The sequence below is a fragment of the Anomaloglossus baeobatrachus genome, chromosome 11 (genome assembly GCF_048569485.1).
Source record: "Anomaloglossus baeobatrachus isolate aAnoBae1 chromosome 11, aAnoBae1.hap1, whole genome shotgun sequence".
NCBI classification, from domain to species: domain Eukaryota; kingdom Metazoa; phylum Chordata; class Amphibia; order Anura; family Aromobatidae; genus Anomaloglossus; species Anomaloglossus baeobatrachus.
This window is the reverse complement of record NC_134363.1, coordinates 122,169,065-122,190,426: the sequence shown is the minus strand read 5'-3', so window position 1 is coordinate 122,190,426 and position 21,362 is coordinate 122,169,065. Positions and strand designations below refer to the sequence as shown.

The following is a 21,362-nucleotide window of genomic DNA, read 5'->3' as shown; positions in this document are numbered from 1 at the left end:
GAGGGTTTGTTATGTACTTCATGATACAACTCAGTCAATCAGCAACACGACATTTATTAGATGCTCGGGTAAATCGGGCCAACACAAGGATGGGCCAGCAAGTTTTTTTTCTTTTGAGTTTAACAAGACGTCTCCACCAGTTTATCATCTTACAAAAGCAGGTCAAGGTGACAGATGACCCTTAATTTATAGAGAAGAGGTGAATTAAAAATAAAAAAGCCACACAGATTAAAATGTGACATTTTAATACCTACAGGGCAACATTTCGTTTATATTTGGCATACATGTAACAGCATGAAAACAGACCGTGCTAGAAAAAAAATAAAAAGGGCACTTCTTAAAAAGGAATGTATCATCTTTTCACTAAAGACAGATACTAAAATGTTTACATCTTAATTTCTTTCCATTTTTCTGTACAAGATTACGGTGGCCATCTTTCTTATACGGCTGTTAAAAGGGATTTCCATGTTGGTATAAAATTAAAATAAAAAAAAAAAAAATACTCACTTGTTCAAACCCGAGCCTGGGAGGCCCGCCAGTTTGCTTCCATGCCGTTATTATAGGCCATACATGCATGTGACCACTGCAGCCAATCACTGGCCTCTGTAATGTAACTTGTAAGCACAGCACAAGACTGCAATGATCAGATACAACTGCATCTCAAATTAGAATACCATCAAAAAGTTTATTTCAGTAATTCAATACAAAAAGGGAAACGCATATATTATATAGTCATTACACACAGTGATCTATTCCTATTATATAGAGTCATTACACACAGTGATCTATTCCTATTATATAGAGTCATTACACACAGAGTGATCTGTTTCAAGTGGTTATTTCTGTTAATGTTGATGATTATGGCTTACATCCAATGAAAACCCAAAAGTCACTTTCAGAAAATTAGAAATACCACAAAACACCTGCAAAGGCTTCCTAAGCATTTAAAATGGTCCTTTAGTCTGGTTCAGTAGGCTACACGAACATGGGGGAAGACTGTTGACTTGACAAATATCCAAAAGGCAGTCATTGACACACTCTACAAGGAGGGTAAGCTACAAAAGGTCATTGCTAAAGAAGCTGGCTGTTCGCAGAGTGCTGTATCCAAGCACATTAATGAAAGGTTCAATAGAAGGAAAAAGTGTGGTAGAAAAAGGTGCACAAGCAACCGAGATAACCACAGCCTTTATAGGATTGTTACGAAAAGGCCATTCAAAAATTTGGGGGAGATTCACAAGGAGTGGACTGCTGCTGGAGTCAGTGCTTCAAGAGCCACCACACACAGACGTATCCAGGACATGGGCTACAAGTGTCACATTCCTTGTGTCAAACCACTCATGATCAATAGACAACGCCAGAAGCGTCTTACCTGGCCAAGGAGAAAAACAACTAGACTGTTGCTCAGTGGTCCAAGGAGTTGTTTTCAGATGAAAGTAAATTTTGCATTTCATCTGGAAATCGCGGTCCCAGAGTCTGGAGGAAGAGTGGAGAGGCCACAATCCAAGCTGCTTGAGGTCTAGAGTGAAGTTTACACAATCAGTGATAGTTTGGGGAGCCATGTCATCTGCTGGTGTAGGGCCACTGTGTTTTATCAAGATCAAAGTCAGCGCAGCCATCTACCAGGACATTTTAGAGCACTTCATGCTTCCCTCTGCAGACAAGCTATTTAGAGATGGAAATTTCATTTTCCATCAGGACTTGGCACTTGTCCACACTGCTAAAAGCACCAATACCTGGTTTACTAACCACAGTGCTTGATTGACATTGTACTTGTCCCTATTATGTATAACCCTTTCACATGTAAAGCGCCATGGAATTGATGGCGCTATAATAAATAATAATAATGGCCAGCAAACTCGCCTGATCTAAACCCCATAGAGAATCTAGAAGAGACACCAGATCCAACAATGCAGACGAGCTGAAGGCTGCTATCAAAGCAACCTGGGCTTCCATAACACCTCAGCAGTGCCATAGGCCGATCGCCTCCATGCCATGCCGCATTGATGCAGTAATTCATGCAAAAGGAGCCCCGACCAAGTATTGAGGCATTTACTCTACAGACTTTTCAGGAGGCGCCAACATTTCTGAGATTAAAATATTTTTTTTCAGTTGGTCTTATTTATATAATATTCTAATTTTCTGAGATACTGACTTTTGGGTTTTATTGGCTGTAAGCCATAATCATCAACATTAATGGAAATAAACACTTGAAATAGATCACTCTGTGTGTAATGACTGTATATAATAGAAGAGTTTCCCTCTTTGTATTAAATTACTGAAAAACTTTTTGATATTATAATTTATTGAGCTGCACCTGCACATGGCGTGGTATCACCATGAACCCATTACACAAAAGATAGGGTGGATCCAGTGCAGAAGTGCTGGAGCTGTGTGACTAACAGAGGAGTATTATTGTTATGGGGTTTTTTCAAACTTTTCCATACTTGGGCACTTTTTCCCCTAGATTCCAGAAATCCACTCTGAATGAAAAAGTGTGTGCACATAAGTATTTGCAGCAGAAATGTATGCACCATTTCTGCATCACTTGACAGGAAAAACTGTAAAATAGGTGTATATTTTATCCCACTCATTAAATGGAATCTGTCAGGTGATTTTCTAGTACAATACTAATGTCATGGGCTTACGCAGCTCTAACAGGATCAGTATGTTTATAGCTCTACCTTATCCTGTTATCTTGTTGTAAGCTCTGGAGAATTCAGTGTGACCTAGTAACTAGTGAAGAATATGTAAACGCTAAGTACATATGCCCTGCTCCCCCTGCCATCTGTCAGTGCTGGCATCAGCGATAGTAAATCTGAACTGAATTTGCTTTGCTGTTTGTCCCCACCCATACTCCCTCCCACCTCAGTAGTGATTGTGAATGCACAGGGAGCAGGGTATAGGATAATATTTATTCACTTATATAGCGCTATTAATTTCACAGCGCTTTATATACATTGGCAATGTGCAAATTGTATTTACATACACTTGACTAGCCATCATGACCGCTATCCTCCTGTACCAGTCTGTGTCTTGTATTGTTTATCATTATTGTACTTGTCCTATTATGTATACCCCTTTCACATGTAAAGCGTCATGGAATAAATGGCGCTATAATAAATAATAATAATAATGAGACACTGAATTCTCAAGAGCGTACAGCAAGATAACAGGAGAAGCTACAGCAATAAAAGTTACTGATTCTAAAAGGTATGCTTAAGCCCTATTTAAATATAACAGTATTGTACTGGAAAATCCCCTTACCGATTCCCTTTAATATGCGTATAAATCTGCAGAATAAAAAAAAAAAAAAAAAAAGGCTGAAAGAATTAAACTGCAGATTGAATTCTGCTGTAAAGCTGCTAGTCAAAAACAAGCAAAGGGTGCATGAGAATTTAGGAATCTTATTCACTTTACTTGGACTAAAGGCCCAGTCACATGCAGCGACGTATTTAACGATATATCGCCGGGGTCACGGATTCCGTGACGCACATCCGGCATCGTTAGCGACATTGATGCGTGTGACAGCAAGGAACAACCGTTAACAATAGAAAATACTCACCTTATCGTCCATCAATGACACGTTGTTCCTTTCTAAAAAAATTGTTGATTGTGGAGCACGCAGGTTGTTTAATCATTCCCGAGGCAGCACACATCGCTACGTGTGACACCTCGGAAATGATGAACTACAGCTTACCTGCGGCCGCCGGCAATGAGGAAGGAAGGAGGTGGGCGGGATGTTACGTCCGGCTCATCTCCGCTTCTATTGGATGGCCGCTTAGTGACGCCGCATGGACCGCCCCCTTAGAAAGGAGGCGGTTCGCCGGCAACAGCAATGTCGCTAGGCAGGTAAGTCCATGTGACGGCTCCTAACGATATTGTGCGCCACGGGCAGCGATTTGCCCGTGACGCACAAACGACGGGGGTGGGCGCTTACACCAGCGATATTGCGGCATGTAACACCCCCTTAAATCCTTCAGGTTGTCACAAATATAAGTAAAAACAGACAATAAAACCATATTGTGTACTCAGGCGCTAACAGCATCCAGAGATGGTCTTTACAGCAACTGCACTAACCAAGGATATGTGGGGACTAATAAGATTATGTGGGTCCACATTGCATTTAAACTATTGATGTAGCTTTGCTACCCATTACTTTTGTATGGTAGCGGTCCAGCTAAACAAAAAGGAACATTCATTTGGCACTTGCAAAATCTGCAGATCGTGATTTTAAAAAAAAAAATAAAAAAAAATATGATCAGCATCAACTTGATTTAACAATAGGCCCTTTTCTGATGACACATTCCCTTTAAAACTGCCTCCTGGTTCAGAGGGCAGAGAGATAAAAATCAATTTTTTTTGGTGTTAAGTATAAATTTAGTTAAAAGAAAAAAAATATATATATTAAGGTTCATGCCACAACAAGTTTGTTATAAATACCATCGATGCGACGTCCATAAAAGCAGGTGACGGAATAATACACATGTACATACACACATATAACACAGCTGACAAAGTCACACATCGTCATAAATACAAACATTATATAAGGTGGTTAAATAGGCTATATACAAGACGCACAAACTAAAAAAACAAAAGGGTATCAGTCCCTGGTCTTCAATCCTCCAATAGTAACCTTGTGTACTATGAGACATTATTAACCTTCTTGCTGATAGAACCTCAACAAACGCAATACGAGGCACTACTCAAGTTGGATCACTCTAACGGGTACCATGTTCTGGTCCATGGTGTGAATGACAGATTTTGAGGTCTCCTTCAAGGATATCATCTTCAGAACCTTCATGGTAAAGGGGTTCTACCATGTCGCAGCATATGGCAGTAGAAGATAGTCTCCTGGGCTAAGACCTACCATGTACTAGCAAAGGGAATAGATAGTAGGGGCACGGTATTAAAAAGACCCTCTATTGCCTGAGCATGTACCAACGTACCTTCATAGGTCACATTCCAGGGGACTATAAGAACCACGATTCTGGAGAACCCCTTTCAGGACAATTATCTAGTCTTATACCCTTTAGGGGGGCATAAAATCAACATACTGTCCAATAGAGAGGTCCATAATGGTTATGAAAACAGCCAAATTCATGTTCCCCCAGGGAACGGTTATTCTTTGCTGCTCATGTCTAGAATTTTTCTGGTCAGTAGAACAACAGAGAATTTATGTTCTTCTGGGAATGCGGATCCACCAGACTGGATGAGGTCTGGTGAGGTTTCTCCATGCTTATTGGCATAGACCACTTGCCACATGTACTCATAAAGGACTTCTACTTGAAGTTGACTTGATGCGGTGTTCTACAGCCGGTGGGATTGTGTCTTTTCTGATGAAGTCGACTTTGGATTCCATGCGATTAAGTGCTTTGAAATTTTACCAAAAATCTTTGAAAAACCTCGTGGAGTTTCAAGAACGAGAGGTTCTTTAGAACATAATGATTAATGTGAAAAATAAAAATGTGGCTCTCCACAACATTGGCCCCTGGCTTAAAAAAAACCCATTCATTGGGAATCAGAAACCCCATGGGATTAAACATTGCAAGTGAAACTGATGCTGTGGGTCACAGATCAGGCGGTGTGCGTGGCGATGTGTCGCTCTAGTAGCGTGCGGTGGGAAAAGTACTTATTGCAGAAGCAGCACTGGAAGCGCTCGGGTCGATGTGTGCGCATGTGGACGTTCAGGGAGCTCTTCTGGGTGAAGCGCTTGCAGCAAATGGAGCACTGGAAAGCACGGACGCCGGTGTGGGTCACCATGTGTTTGAGCAGGTAATCCCGCAACGAGAAGGATCTCCAGCAGATGCTACATTGATGGGGCTTTTCACCTAAGAGGAGGCAAGAGCAGAAAATTGAGTGACTGGTAACATCCACATGGTTTCAGAGCAGAACTCTTCCAAAAACATTCAAGAGCCACTATCATTTTGCTTAACTTGAGATCAAACACATTATGGGTAATTAGCTGGCTTCTAAGTGAGATCCCTACTTTTCATGAAAACACTTAAGGGGAATCTGTCACCAGTTTTCTGCCACCAAATCTAACAGCAGCACAATGTAGAGACAGACACCTCGGTATCAACGACGTGTCACTTACTGGGCTGCTTGCTGTAGTTTTGATTAAAAAATAAAATGTTTTATCAACAGATGATCACTAGAGGACTACTAGACCTGCTTCTATGCACTGACTGTCAACTTTCTGTGTACACTGTGCATAGCCAGAAAGCTGCCAATCGGTTGTGTGGGGTTATACAGAGCATAGCATTCAGAGAGCTGGTGGATCTACAGAAGATAAAAAACAGTGACTATCAAAACTGCAGCAAGCAGCCCAGTAAGTGACATATTTCAGGACTACACCATGCTGCTCTCAGATGGGGTAGGGAAAGTTTTGGGACAGATTCCCAATAAAGTCATCATAGTGCCGTAGACCATCTACTGATGTAGACTAGCTGAAATGCATGCTACACAGACTGATTGTGCGGAGAGCCCTATCTCTGGAGTCACAAATTCAACCAAGTGAAGGACCCTGCATTAAACAATGAAAGACATTCCTTACCTGATAAATGCCCTTTCCTGCTTCTCCTGACGATCTGACCTGTAAAAATGATGTCCCTCACTACCCCATTGATTCCTGAAGCAAATCACTCTCATCAGTCTTACGAGATGTCAAGAACATCAACGCTGCAGGACAGACGATTAGTGGAGCCGGGGACAGGCAGCAAAATAATTCCCTTCTCTTGGCCTAATGTCTGAAGAAGCTGGAAACACTTAAGCTATGTGCGCACGTTGCGTATTTGCATGCAGTTACGCTGCGATCTGCACTGCAGCGTAACTGCATGCGTCCTGCGTCCCCTGCACAATCTATGAAGATTATGCAGGAGACGTGCGCACGTGGCGCATTATAGCGCAGCATTTCGGCTGCTGCCCGAAGCGCGCGTTCTAAGAAGTGATGTCACTTCTTTCCTGCGCTCTGCCTGCAGCCCCCGCTCGTCTAATGGGGGGGGCTGCACTCAGAGCATGGAATCGATTTTTTTTTTTTCATTACGGACTGTTTCTGCAGCGATTTGAAGCGCACGTGTGCTGGTCAAATCGCTGCAGAAATTTCTGCAGGGCAGAACGCTACTAGTGATGAGCGAGTACTAAAAAGCTCGGGTGCTCGAGGCTCGGGCCGAGCATCCCAAGATACTCGTGTACTCGGCCCGAGCACCGAGCCCAATGTTATCCTATGGGAGACCCGAGTATTTTTGTGAAATGACCCCCGGCAGCATGTAGAAACCATAAAACTGTAAATTAAAAAAAAAACCGTGCGTGTGTGTGTAAGCGTGCATATATATATACACGCGGAGTGGAGTGCGGGAGGGGCCGTAGCCGAGCGGGGAAGTGTCGGGCTAAAGGCACGGTCATGCTGTGCGGGCCGGCCAATCACTGCAATTCCACAAGTAACAGGGCTGTGGCATTGCGGTCTGCCAGCCAATCCCTGCATAAGGGCTGGCTCTAAAAAGAGCGCCAACATGAAGACCACGAGTACAGCACGAGTATCGTGAAATTACTCGGTCCCCGCCGAGTAGCCCGAGTACATTGATACTCGTGCGAGTACCGAGTAGTGACAAGCATACTCGCTCAACACTAAACGCTACGTGTGCACATAGCCTTAAAGTGAAACTGACCACTGATACAAGATCCATGGGAAACATATCAAGCAGTGCAGAAAACACAAGAAGGAAAGGGTCCCGCACCACAGAAACGTCTACCTTGCGGGGTGTCACACCAGCGTGGAAATCAGCTTAGGCACTCCATAATCCTGGCTCGGAGGTGCACGCCTATGCAGGTTAAGAGATCCATATGTAGTCCATGGGAGAGATGAGACCGCACACTCCGGATTATGCCAAAAATGATCTTTATTAATATAAACTGTGCAAGATGAAATGCAGGAGAGGAGATAGGTGCAGGCTCCTTCACGGCTGTTTCGCGTCTAATCACGCTTCAACTAGTGGAAGTGTGATTAGAAGCGAAACGGCCGTAGGTTAGGCGCAAAACGGACGTCGTTCGTGAAGGAGCCTGCACCTAGCTCCTCTCCTGCATTTTATCCTGCACTGTTTATATTAATAAAGAAGATAGTTTTTGGCATAATCCGGAGTGTGCGGTCTAATCTCTCCCATGGACTAAACATATCAAGCAGTATCTGTATAAACTACGCCAGGTATGGTGAACAGAAAAAAAAAAAACTTTACAAGCCGTGCTGCACACTAATCGGACAGGCAGATCCCAGTCGGCTTCTCTCCACCATTGCCCTAGACTGAGAGGTCTCTCCCCAAACGAGTGCAAAGACAGATCTGTTACTCCAGGGTAGCTTACAGTTTCCAAGTCAAACATGACTGCAGAGTTTATACAATCAATGGGCAGCATGTATCAGCTGTCAGGATCTCAAGTTAAAGGGGTGGTTCACTACTTACCATTACTGGCCACATTGATATAATGTTCAGAAACAAGGCGTCTCTCAAATATCTGTGTTGGCAATTCTGCCTCTGAGCGGTGCTATTGCGGACTGCTCTTCCCCATCATGTGACCCCCGAGCTCCGTGACCTCTGAGATCTGGTGATGTCATGTTAACTTCCAGTTGACCTGACATCACTGAGGCCGGCCCCAACCTATCTGAGTGCCTGGCTGTGGGCGGAGTTTCACAGTTCAGCACAGCCCACCATCGCTAATGGTTGCGGCGCTCTACAGTGAAGGAGAGAGCAGGGAGATGCTGTGCTGTGGCGCTGGGCTGTGCTGAGCAGGAAAGCTCCGCCCACAGCCCAGTCACTCACAGAGACTGGGGCCAGGCTCAGTGATGTCACGTCAACTGGAAGTTGACGTGATATCACTGGATCTCAGAGGTCACGGAGCCCAGGGGTCTTGCGATGGGAATAAGTGGAGCACAATAGCACCACTCAGAGTCAGAATTGCCAACATATGGTATTTCAGAGAAGCCTTGTTTCTGAACATTATATTGATGTGCCTAGTACAGCTAAGTTGTGACAAGTTATTTAATGAATCCATAAACTTTAGAAAAGCTGTTGGCAAAAAAGCGGTATTAATGTCTTGAAATGCATGGGTCTCTGGCCCAGGTCTAAATGGAGAGGTCACTGCACAACTGAGATGCAATTGTCACAAATATTCAGACACAAATTGTATACCATTAAAGGAAAGAAAGAAAAACACAATATCAGAATTGAAAACGCCATTCTTTACACTGCAGGCTACATCCAGAGAACTGGAATACCCCCTGCACAAAATGGAATAAGTTTTAGACTTTACCCTCTCCCTTGTTTCTATTTCCCTGGCCGGGCTCGTAGAGTCAGATCTCCTGGGGAGCATCTTATAAACATTTATGTTCCTTAAGAACTTAATGAAAACTTCTGCTGGCTGAAGGCGTAAATGGAAAGTATTTCCTAGGAGTGTTTAGCATGCAGTATGGCGGCTGTCCTCCTTGTACTCAGGATGTTTATCCCCCTGAATTATTTATTGCTCTCGCTGTATAAACCCTGCGGCGTCTCTTTACAGGCTCCTATAAACCGTTACATAACGGGCTCGCTGGACTGAAAGAATGTCCAGAACTAAGATTATCCCAGACTGAACCCAGAGCCGGAGAAACATTAGCGCTCAAAAAAAGGGCCAAAAACAGCTAACAGACAATGGAACGTCAAGGGGCTGCCCGACCGACAGCGCAGCTCACAGAGAACAACACTAGGGTCCTCAGCAGCCCAATATAAAGTGAGGGGAGCACTGCGGAGTGAAGTCCAGCTGGCCGCACCCTGTCCCTGCCTCATATGGGTTATGTTACGTGGCCCTGAAACAGGGCTTGTGAGGATAGTCACTGCTCTCAGGGATGTCAATCAAGCCATATAGAACGGGCAACGACAAAAGCATTTACCGGCAACGTCCACCTCCGTCATTGTATACAGCTAATTAGTGCACTTGCCGGACGGGCATTAACACTAGAAGTCCCAGAGAGGGGTCATTTAACATTTCTACCATTGGAACCCTATGGAGCTCGAAATTCCTGGGACTTCTAGTGTTAAACCTCTTTCTGCAAAGAAAAAGAAAAAAAACTAAGAAAAAAAAACAGTGTAAAAAGCTTTTTTTAGGAATAGCTGCTACTTTTCTGCAGCTTTCACATTATGACAACAACACTTCCTGTCATTACATGAACTCATTCGGCTTTTGAACCAGAATAGTTCCGACCACACATCAGACATAGCCATAGTCCCCTATTGACCGGAAGGAGGCCCCAGTTGGGAAGGGGGAGAGTTCAGGAGCGTGGCCGGTAGACTTCTTTGGCGGTGACTTATCGCAGGAAGAACAGAAGGAAGGATCGCCAGTCCAAGAGTCCCACATACACAGACTGTTGACATTATACTGATGTGCATGGGGGCCTCAAAATTGGAGAACTCCCATAGGTGTGTCCTAGACTTGGTTAGATCCTGAAATTGACAGTTCTGGTAGATTATCATGGTTAACTTCATAAAGCAACCAACTGGGGACCATCCAGTGCTGCAATAACCCTAGCACGCCTTTACTGTGCACGGCCCCTTATCAGGGACCAGACTGCAATAACTTTAGGGTTATAACCCTGTTTTATCTTTTCAGTAAGCACAATTATGTGCGGCTTATCTCCATTGTCTTCTGCTGCACAGGGCTGACTGCTGGAAACTCTGTGCTGCACAAATATCAAGAAAACGCCTCCCGCAGCACGTGAAGCGTCAGTGTAGGCACGCTACTTATGCAAAGGGCAAACTAAGGCTACTTTCACACATCCAGTTTGAGCTGTGCGGCTCAATCCGGCTGTGAAACCTATGCAACGGATGCGGCGAAAACACCGCATCCTTTGCATAAGTTTATACATGCGGCCCGTCTGTTTTTTTCCAGTTGCGGCACTCTACTGAGCATGCGCAGTGGAAGAAACCGCATGCGGCAGCCGGATGCGGTTTTTGCCGCATCGCGCCGCATCCAGCGTCCATAGGCATGCATTGACAAATGCGCCGCAGCAGCCGGATGCGGCGCAATGCGTTTTTTTTTTGGCCGGAGCAAAAACTGTGCCAGGGAACGTTCCATCCGGCCGCCGCATCGGCTAAATGTGCCGCATGCAGCAAAAAACGGACGGAACGCAAGGCCATGCGGCACAATATGGCGCCAATGTTGGAAAAAAAACGAAACCGGCGGCAAAAAAAAGTTTTTGTTTTTTCAGCAGAGCGCCGGATTGTGCCGCACTGCTACAGCCGGATGTGTGAAAGTAGCCTAAGAGCCTCAGACACCACACAATCTGGGAACAATGCGGCACGGGTGGTAAAAGGAAGCAGCCATATTTTTCCAATCCTTACAACCCTTTCACACAGTGCCCTCTAAGTATCGCAGTGTTCTCCCTATAAAGTCTTGGACAGCCACCTTAAGAGGCTGAAATCTGCAGCCACAAATTACAGAGGAAGGGAAAGTTACAGGACTGGTTCATGGATGATGTATAGAAATAAAGCAAGCATATCTTGGCAGGATTCACTAAGCTGACCTACCTGGTGATTACCGAGCCCAGAACTAGTTTATAGCTGTAAAGTCTCATGGGCACTGCACAACGTGCACCGCTAATGTCAGCCATAGCAATCCAAGCTGAAGGGAAAAATCGTCCTTAAGGGATTTTACCCTTTTCCCGCTGCAGCAAAATTTTGTTTCTGCACTTCCATTAACTACCTCTTTCTTTCTTTTAATATTCTAATATTATTATAGTGGTTTTAAAAAAAAAAAAAAAATAATAATCTGTATAGTCATTTTCAGAGACCCATAATATCCTTTCCTCTTTTTTTTTCTTTGGATGGGGGGGTTGTTAAAAGGTCAAAAGCTTCTTTGTGCCTTCAGGAGCTGACAGCTGGGGGCCTCGCCAACGAGGCGAGGCCCCCCCCGGCCGTGAACGCCAACGAGGCGAGGCCCCCCCCGGCCGTGAACGCCAACGAGGCGAGCCCCCCCCCCCCGGCCGTGAACGCCAACGAGGCGAGGCCCCCCCCCCGGCCGTGAGCGCCAACGAGGCGAGGCCCCCCCCCCCGGCCGTGAGCGCCAACGAGGCGAGGCCCCCTCCCGGCCGTGAACGCCAACGAGGCGAGGCCCCCCCAGCCGTGAACGCCAACGAGGCAGGGCACACTCCCGGCCGTGAGCGCCAACGAGGCGAGGCCCCCCCCCCCCGGCCGTGAGCGCCAACGAGGCGAGGCCCCCCCCGGCCGTGAGCGCCAACGAGGCGAGGCCCCCTCCCGGCCGTGAACGCCAACGAGGCGAGGCCCCCCCAGCCGTGAACGCCAACGAGGCAGGGCACACTCTCAGATGGCTGTGCTACAAATCCTTCCCCTGATGAGCAGAGTACTTCTTTATACTGATCTTTGGTATTTCAGTCACCATTTAATAGTAATACAGTGAGAAGATTGTATAAATAAGCATGGAGTGCTCGGCTTTCTGGGTGGAAGAATGAACTACACGGCTCACCAAGGAAGAAATGATCTCAGAGGACTCATCAGCCCGCTGATGTGCTTTTCGTTAGGCCTCAGACAACAGTTCCACCCTGCGCCCCTGCCAGCTGCGCCCCTGCCAGCTACGCCTCTGCCACTACCAAAGCAACCACAGTGCTCAATATAGCACTACATCGAAATCTTTTTTTTAGTTAGAAACCTTCATAAATCGTATCAGGACACAACGCTTCTAAGACTAGACAGAGCTGCAGGCTACTAATTTACAACAATCTAAGATCAACTTCACAAAATGCAGGGACACCGGCAGGATCGCCAAATGCACCGGCAAGTTCCATGCTTATTGAAGGGACTGTCTATAGAAGCAGGAGACACTGATGAAACACCAGTCCCAGGGCAATATCGCTTCACAGTCAGGCTATATGCGATCTACACGTCTGCTATTTCAGCTCTAAACTGGCATTTAGGCAACGGCCTAAATAAGAAAGTCTAAAAACAAGAGAAAAATGATCCTGAAGGATAAACATAGAGAAGACAATCACAGATACAAGACAGCTGCCAAGAGAACACACTGCTACCCCGCGCCAACTATACACAACTCCACCTGCCAGAGCTGCACTGCCTGTACAGCATGGAGAGCAGCCAGGAAAGCCGGCCCAGCAATGATTTACTACCAGATTTCAGATTAATAAAACATTCCTAGTCACTAAGCAAATACATAGGAAATTCTAAATACTTGGTTTTTTTGTGGAAAGAGATTCCCTTATCTACAAGAATCTACCGGCTGCAATACTGCCTCCTACATACAAGACTAGAAGTACTATAATACTGCCTCCTACATACAAGACTAGAAGTACTATAATACTGCCATACAAGACTACAACTACTATAATACTGCCTCCTGCATACAAGACTAGAAGTACTATAATACTGCCATACAAGACTACAACTACTATAATACTGCCTCCTGCATACAAGACTAGAAGTACTATAATACTGCCATACAAGACTACAACTACTATAATACTGCCTCCTGCATACAAGACTACAACTACTATAATACTGCCCCTATGTACAAGAATATAACTACTATAATACTGCCTCCTACATACAAGACTAGAAGTACTATAATACTGCCGCCTGCATACAAGACTAGAAGTACTATAATACTGCCATACAAGACTACAACTACTATAATACTGCCTCCTGCATACAAGACTACAACTACTATAATACTGCTCCTATGTACAAGACTATAACTACTATAATACTGCCTCCTGCATACAAGACTAGAAGTACTATAATACTGCCGCCTGCATACAAGACTAGAAGTACTATAATACTGCCATACAAGACTACAACTACTATAATACTGCCTCCTGCATACAAGACTACAACTACTATAATACTGCCGCCTGCATACAAGACTAGAAGTACTATAATACTGCCATACAAGACTACAACTACTATAATACTGCCTCCTGCATACAAGACTACAACTACTATAATACTGCCCCTATGTACAAGAATATAACTACTATAATACTGCCTCCTACATACAAGACTAGAAGTACTATAAGGCTGGGGCCACACGGGCACTACTGCGATCCACTTGCATGAGACTCGGCTCGTGCTGGCAGTACAGCAGAGCCGAGTGTCATGCCTGTGTCCTTGCAACTGAAGTCCGTTCGTGCGAGCAGACCTCAGCTGCGGGGGGCGGGCCGGCACTCAGGAGGGGAGGGAGGGATTTCTATCCCTCTCTCCTGCGTAGCTGGGTATTGCCATTCTCGCACTGCACTAGCAGTACACCGATGTACCGCGAGTGCAGTGCGATTTTTCTCTCGCCCCATTCACTTGAATGGGTGCGAGAGAAAGAGACTCAGCTTACAATCGCAGCATGCTGCGATTGTTTTCTCAGTCCGATTAGGGCTGAGAAAATAATCGCTCATGTGTGCTGTCACACAGGCTAGAATTGGTCCGAGGGGAATGCGATATTTTATCGCACTCCACTCGCACCGATTTTCTCGCCGTGTGGCTTAGCCCTAATACTGCCACCTGCATACAAGACTACTACTATAAGGGCTAAGCCACACGGCGAGAAAAACGGTGCGAGTGGAGTGCGATAAAACATCGCATTCCCCTCGGACCAATTCTAGCCTGTGTGTCAGCACACATGGGCGATTATTTTCTCAGCCCTAATCGGACCGAGAAAACAATCGCAGCATGCTGCGATTGTAATCCGAGACTCTTTCTCTCGCACCCATTCAAGTGAATGGGGCGAGAGAAAAATCGCACTGCACTCGCAGTACACCGGTGTACTGCTAGTGCAGTGCGAGAATGGCAATAGCTGACTACGCAGGAGAGAGGGAGAGAAATCCCTCCCTCCCCTCCTGAGTGCCGGCCCGCCCCCCGCAGCTGAGGTCTGCTCGCACGAACGGACCTCAGTTGCAAGGACACACGCATGACACTCGGCTCTGCTGTACTGCCAGCACGAGCCGAGTCTCATGCAAGTGGATCGCAGTAGTGCCCGTGTGGCCCCAGCCTAATACTGCCTCCTGCATACAAGACTACAACTACTATAAGGCTGGGGCCACACGGGCACTACTGCGATCCACTTGCATGAGACTCGGCTCGTGCTGGCAGTACAGCAGAGCCGAGTGTCATGCCTGTGTCCTTGCAACTGAGGTCCGTTCGTGCGAGCAGACCTCAGCTGCGGGGGGCGGGCCGGCACTCAGGAGAGGAGGGAGGGATTTCTCTCCCTCTCTCCTGTGTAGCCGGGTATTGCCATTCTCGCACTGCACTAGCAGTACACCGGTGTACCGCGAGTGCAGTGCGATTTTTCTCTTGCCCCATTCACTTGAATGGGTGCGAGAGAAAGAGACTCAGCTTACAATCGCAGCATGCTGCGATTGTTTTCTCAGTCCGATTAGGGCTGAGAAAATAATCGCCCATGTGTGCTGACACACAGGCTAGAATTGGTCCGAGGGGAATGCGATGTTTTATCGCACTCCACTCGCACCGATTTTCTCGCCGTGTGGCTTAGCCCTAATACTGCCTCCTGCATACAAGACTACAACTACTATAATACTGCCCCTATGTACAAGAATATAACTACTATAATACTGCCTCCTACATACAAGACTACTACTATAATACTGCCTCCTGCATACAAGACTACAACTACTATAATACTGCTCCTATGTACAAGAGCATAACTACTATAATACTGCCTCCTATGTACAAGAGCATAACTACTATAATACTGCCTCCTACATACAAGACTAGAAGTACTATAATACTGCCGCCTGCATACAAGACTACAACTACTATAATACTGCCCCCTATGTACAAGAGCATAACTACTATAATACTGCTCCTATGTACAAGAGCATAACTACTATAATACTGCCCCTATGTACAAGAATATAACTACTATAATACTGCTCCTATGTACAAGAGCATAGCTACTATAATACTGCCTATGTACAAGAATATAACTACTATAATACTGCCCCTATGTACAAGAATATAACTACTATAATACTGCTCCTATGTACAAGAATATAACTACTATAATACTGCCCCTATGTACAAGAATATAACTACTATAATACTGCTCCTATGTACAAGAATATAACTACTATAATACTGCCCCATATGTACAAGAATATAACTACTATAATACTGCTCCTATGTACAAGAATATAACTACTATAATACTGCCCCATGTACAAGAATATAACTAATATAATACTGCCCCATGTACAAGAATATAACTACTATAATACTGCCCCATGTACAAGAATATAACTACTATAATACTGCCCCATGTACAAGAATATACCCATTATAATATTACCTTGTATGTACAAGAATATACCTAATATACTACTACCCCCTATGTACAAGAATATATCCGTTATAATATTGCCCCTACATACAAGAATCTTACTACTATACTACTGCTTCTATATACAAGAATATAACTATTATAATACTGCTCCAATGTACATAAATATAAATACCTCTCCCTATGTATAAGACTAACTACTATAACACTTATGTACATAAATATAAATACTATAATACTGCCTGCTATGTACATGAATATAAGTACTACTATAATACTGCTGGCCCCTATGTACAAGAATATATGCACATGGGTCAGGTACACAGGAGAATTTACAGATAGAAATATGCTGCATATTACAGGACTTCATGCCAACACCCTCAGCCTATCAATTTATGCGGCAATTTTCTGCTAGTGAACTACTGCACCAGAAATGACCCATGTAGAAGTATCCTAAAGGTTTGTGCGCACGTTGAGTATTTGGTTGCAGACATTTCTGCATCTCTTGGCAGTAAAAACACGAATTTTTGCTGTGTTTTGCAAATTGAATTAAAAGGGTGAAAAAACACTGCAAATACACAGAAAATTGAAATGCTGCATATTTTTTTCTGCAGAAAATCTGCCAGAACTGCTCAAAGCATGCACTACACGATTCTCACTGACTTTGCTGGCACCAGGATTTGCTTGCAGTTTTGTGACAAAAACTGAACTAAAAAAAAAAAAAGTTATCAAAAAACGTGATAAACACGATAGACACAGGTGATAAAAACGCAACATAGCCCAATACTGCACAATATAGTTACTGTCACCAATATACATGCCCCTGATGAACCAGAATGGACTTACCAAAATACTGCTCCTATGTACATGACTATAGCAACTATAAGGCTATGTTCACATTGTGCATCTTTTATTGCATTTCTGGTGCGTTTGAGGTCACAACGATGCACCAAGATGCATTAATTTCCTTCTCCCAGCAAAGTCTATGAGATTTCTATTTTGCTGACCAAACTGCACCTTTTTTTTGGCTGCGTTTTTGAAGATGCACCATGTCAATTCTTTTTGAGCCCGTCCAGTCAATAGATTTAATCAAGAAATAACGTCTGGAACACCATTCTGAGTCTGAACTGGGTGCAAAAACCTTAAAAAATCTACACTATATAGAGAGAAGGTATGCACACCAGTGACTATGTAAGGGGAATATATGAAAAGCAGAGACTGCTGTGTGAATACTGACATGAATACCATGGATGGATACCATATGCATACATGGATACCATGTTTTGGTATAGGCGGTTTCCTTGACTAGAGACTGCCCTTCACAAGGTTGTTCCTTCCCGGTGAAAGACCTGGCTAGTTTCCAGCCAGCGTTGAGAAACATATGATGGTGTCTCCGCGGCATTCTTGTTTTGCATATTTTCCCAGGGGGCCTTGTTCTAGTGTCACTGCATTGAGAAACACGTGATGGTGTCTCCGCAGTGTTGGATGTTGATCTCCTGGAGGTCAACCATCCTTACCTATAAAGTTTGAAGGGGGCTGGAGACCTGGCTGGGGCTGGAGACCTGGCTGGGGCTGGAGACCTGGCTGGGGCTGGAGACCTGGCTGGGGCTGGAGACCTGGCTGGGGCTGGAGACCTGGCTGGGGCTGGAGACCTGGCTGGGGCTGGAGACCTGGCTGGGGCTGGAGACCTGGCTGGGGCTGGAGACTTGGTGCGTGTATAAAGAGAAACCCGTCACTCCAGGGCAGCGGGCGGGGAGTAGCTGCTAGGGACCCGCCTGTCCAACTAGTATCTAGCGTAACTCAGTCACTTGCAACTCAAAATGTTTTTCCCTGACACGTCACAGCATTTCAGAGTCAAACATACATGGCTGAAATTGTACAGCCAGTGCCTGATACAGCTGACCATGGAAAGGGCAGCATGCATCTCCTGTCAGGTTCTCTTTAAATATAGAAATAACTTCTGTAATACTGTTACCTATGTATAAATACAACTACTATATACTGTAACAATAAGTAGAAGTATATATACATGATATAATACTGCCATCTGTAATAATCATTATAAAGCCATGATCACACGTTGAGTATTTGGTGAGTTTTTCCTCTGTATTTGTAAGCCAAAACCAGGAGTGGGTTAAAAAAAAAAAAACAAAAACACAGAAGTGGTGCCTGTGTTTATATTATACTTTTCCTCCAATTGTCCCACAAATATGGAGGGAAAAAAATAAATAATATCACCAAATGATCAATGTGTGCACGTGGACTAATATGTCCAGAGTGTACCTGCTATAGTCATCATTTGTGGACAGGAATATGAAGAGTTTAGTTCTATCTGAATTTGCCAGTAAACCTATGACATTCTTACCAGAATGGATGAACATGTGTTTGGTATAATTTTTCCGGGAACTAAAGGTTTTCTGGCAGTGACTGCACACGTAGGAAGGCTCCGGGTTACGGGAAGGTCCAGGCCGCTGTGTTTGGTCATTTTGCAAGTTTCCTGGGACCATATTAGAGTTCATTTGTACCACATTATTTGCACCCTCTGGCTGAACACTGAAAAAGCCCTGTGTGACTGCTGCCGGATTTTGGTTAGGATGCGTCAGGTGGAATTGGAAGATGCTGGATGAACTGGTCGCCACAGCAGCCGAGACAGAGTTCTTAAGGTCTCTGGGAAGGACAGAAGCCACGAACGGCAGTCCTCGAGATTCAGCAACTCTTGCATTAAAGGGTGGACTTGGCTTGAAGTCAGAACTAGCAACCACAGCCAAATTTCTCAAGCTGGAGCCATCCAAACTACAGTCCGAACGAAACTTATCAGTGTTGTCTATTGAATTCTCCCTGGCTCCTTCTGACAGGTTCTCTTCATTCTGCCATGGTGGTATAAACGATTCTGAGAACACATCTTGGTTGGAGAAGAAATCCTGTCCCTCAGAAGTGAACTCCATCTGCCCTGTGGAGTCTTTCCTTCCACTGCTGGCGTTTCGCACTTTATCATCAGGGCTTCTGCTTTTATCGTTTTCTCCGCAGCTGGTGAAACCTCCACTGCACTCACTGAACACAATGCCCCCCTTATCATCTTCAGTCTCATCTTTGCCATTGTTTTCTTCAGTCTCTTCTTCGTCATCGTCCTCATCTTTTATGATGACTGGTACAGAGTCAGAGAGCTGGAGGCGCACGGGTTGGCGCTGCTTGCGGCTGTGGCAACTCTGTGGAGCCTCAGCTTGCGGTAAGTAAGCAGTGGATATGCTCTCGCCATCGGACACATGCTCCACCTCAGGCGCCATCTCCCTCACCTCTGGAAGCTGTCGCTGCTGTGAGGACAACATGTCCCTCAATTTGTACCGCACTTCGGAAGCACACAGTAGTTTTGGTGTTTCGCTGACGGACCCCATTTGTGAGATCATCTCTAACTCATTAGACCTTAGGGAAGACGGTAAAGCACAAGTGGAGTCTCTGATGCCAATGGTTGATGGGCAGTCTGCTTCCTTGATGGGCTGCTCTTGTATTTTATTGATGGAAGATCTGCTTTGTGGTCCACACGATGCCATCCCTCCAACAATAGACACCGGTTTGTTTGCTCTGCTCTGAGATATAATCTGCGTGCACTCATCAATGACAGTCTTAATCTGCAAGATACTGGCAGCTGTCAGAATCTGCAAGGCTTCAGACTGGGCAACGACCAGTGACCCACTGTACATAAACTCCACCAGCTGCTGGACCACCTGGGTGGGAACAACTGGTGGAACCTCGATCTCGGAGTAACCCAGGAGAAGCTTGTCATGGAAGAAGGGACTCCCCGCAGCCAGCACACAGCGATGGGCACGCAGGGTGGCATCGTGGATGTGCACCGTGACATCACAGAAATGACCTCCAAGACGTTGGGCATTCAGAGTCTCTAAGAGAGACTTACTGAAGTTCTGAAGGTGGATGTAGTGAACTGCATCTGCCATCATTCCTGGAGCGTGGTTTGCTGTTGGACAGAAAAGAAAAAAAATTGTTTCAATATAAGAAAAATTCTCACATTATCAAAGGAGAAAAATCTCTGGAGATACTGAAGACAGACATCAAGATACAAGTGCATGTATTAGTTCTTCACTAGTGTTTCTTAAAGGGAACCTGTCACCAGTTTTTTCCCTATTAAACCAGAAATATCACTTTCTGCAGCTCCTGGGCTGCATTCTATTCTAGGAAGGTGCACTTTGTTGCTGGCCCCCCTTGCAGACCCCTAAAAGAACTTTATAATAATCTTACCTTTCCTATGCAAATGAATTTGGTTGGCCAGATGGGCGGGGTCTAATTCGGCTCCTGCCCCCCCCTCCTGCCGCTGTTTGCCGTCCCCAGTCATGATTTACATGGATGATGCCGCCCCATGCAGGCGCATTTCGTTGTGCCCCTATCGTGAGGCTGAGCATAAAGTTTCCCTTGCGCGAGCGCTGGTGATGTATTTGCGCAGGCGCGAGATTATGGGTGGCGCTGTGCATGACCTCACCAGTGTCATCCTTGTACCCGCCCATAATCTCGCGCCTGCGCAACTACATCACCGGCGCTCGCGCAAGGGAAACTTTATGCTCAGCCCCGTGATAGGGGCACAGCGAAATGAGCCTGCGCGAGACTCCAGCAGCGTGGGGCGGCATCATCCATGTAAATCATGACTGGGGGATGGCGAACAGCGGCAGGAGGGGGGGGGCAGGAGCCGAATTAGACCCCGCCCATCTGGCTAACCAAACTCATTTGCATAGAAAACGGTAAGATTTTTGTTCTTTTTGGGGTCTGCAAGTGGGGCCAGCAACAAGGTCCACCTTCCTAGAATGCAGCCCAGGAGCTGCAGAAGGTGATATTTTTGTTTTAATAGGTAAAAAACTGGTGACAGGTTCCCTTTAAGGAAGGAAGTTTCACTGGATTTTTTCTTTATTTACATCCCCAATTAATGGTGTTTCACAGATTCTGGAAGAGTTTTTTTTATTTCTTCTGTACCGCTCTGTTTCAAACTTTTGCTCCCAGCAGTAAAGAATGCCCAACATGCAAAT

The 21,362-nt window shown here is 45.2% G+C and overlaps 1 protein-coding gene across 1 annotated transcript in view; it reads right to left on the bottom strand.

The window, feature by feature from the left end:
• Nucleotides 1–34: 34 nt before the first annotated feature.
• The window catches only part of ZBTB45 (zinc finger and BTB domain containing 45), a 27,900-nt gene continuing 6,572 nt past the window's right edge, over nt 35–21,362 (bottom strand). The window contains exons 2-3 of the mRNA XM_075329075.1: nt 18,701–20,305; nt 35–5,831 (exon numbers count right to left, since the gene is read on the bottom strand). Of these exons, the coding sequence (XP_075185190.1) occupies nt 5,578–5,831; nt 18,701–20,288 (1,842 nt within the window). The 5' untranslated portion in view covers nt 20,289–20,305 and the 3' untranslated portion in view covers nt 35–5,577. The remainder of the gene's footprint in view (nt 5,832–18,700; nt 20,306–21,362) is intronic.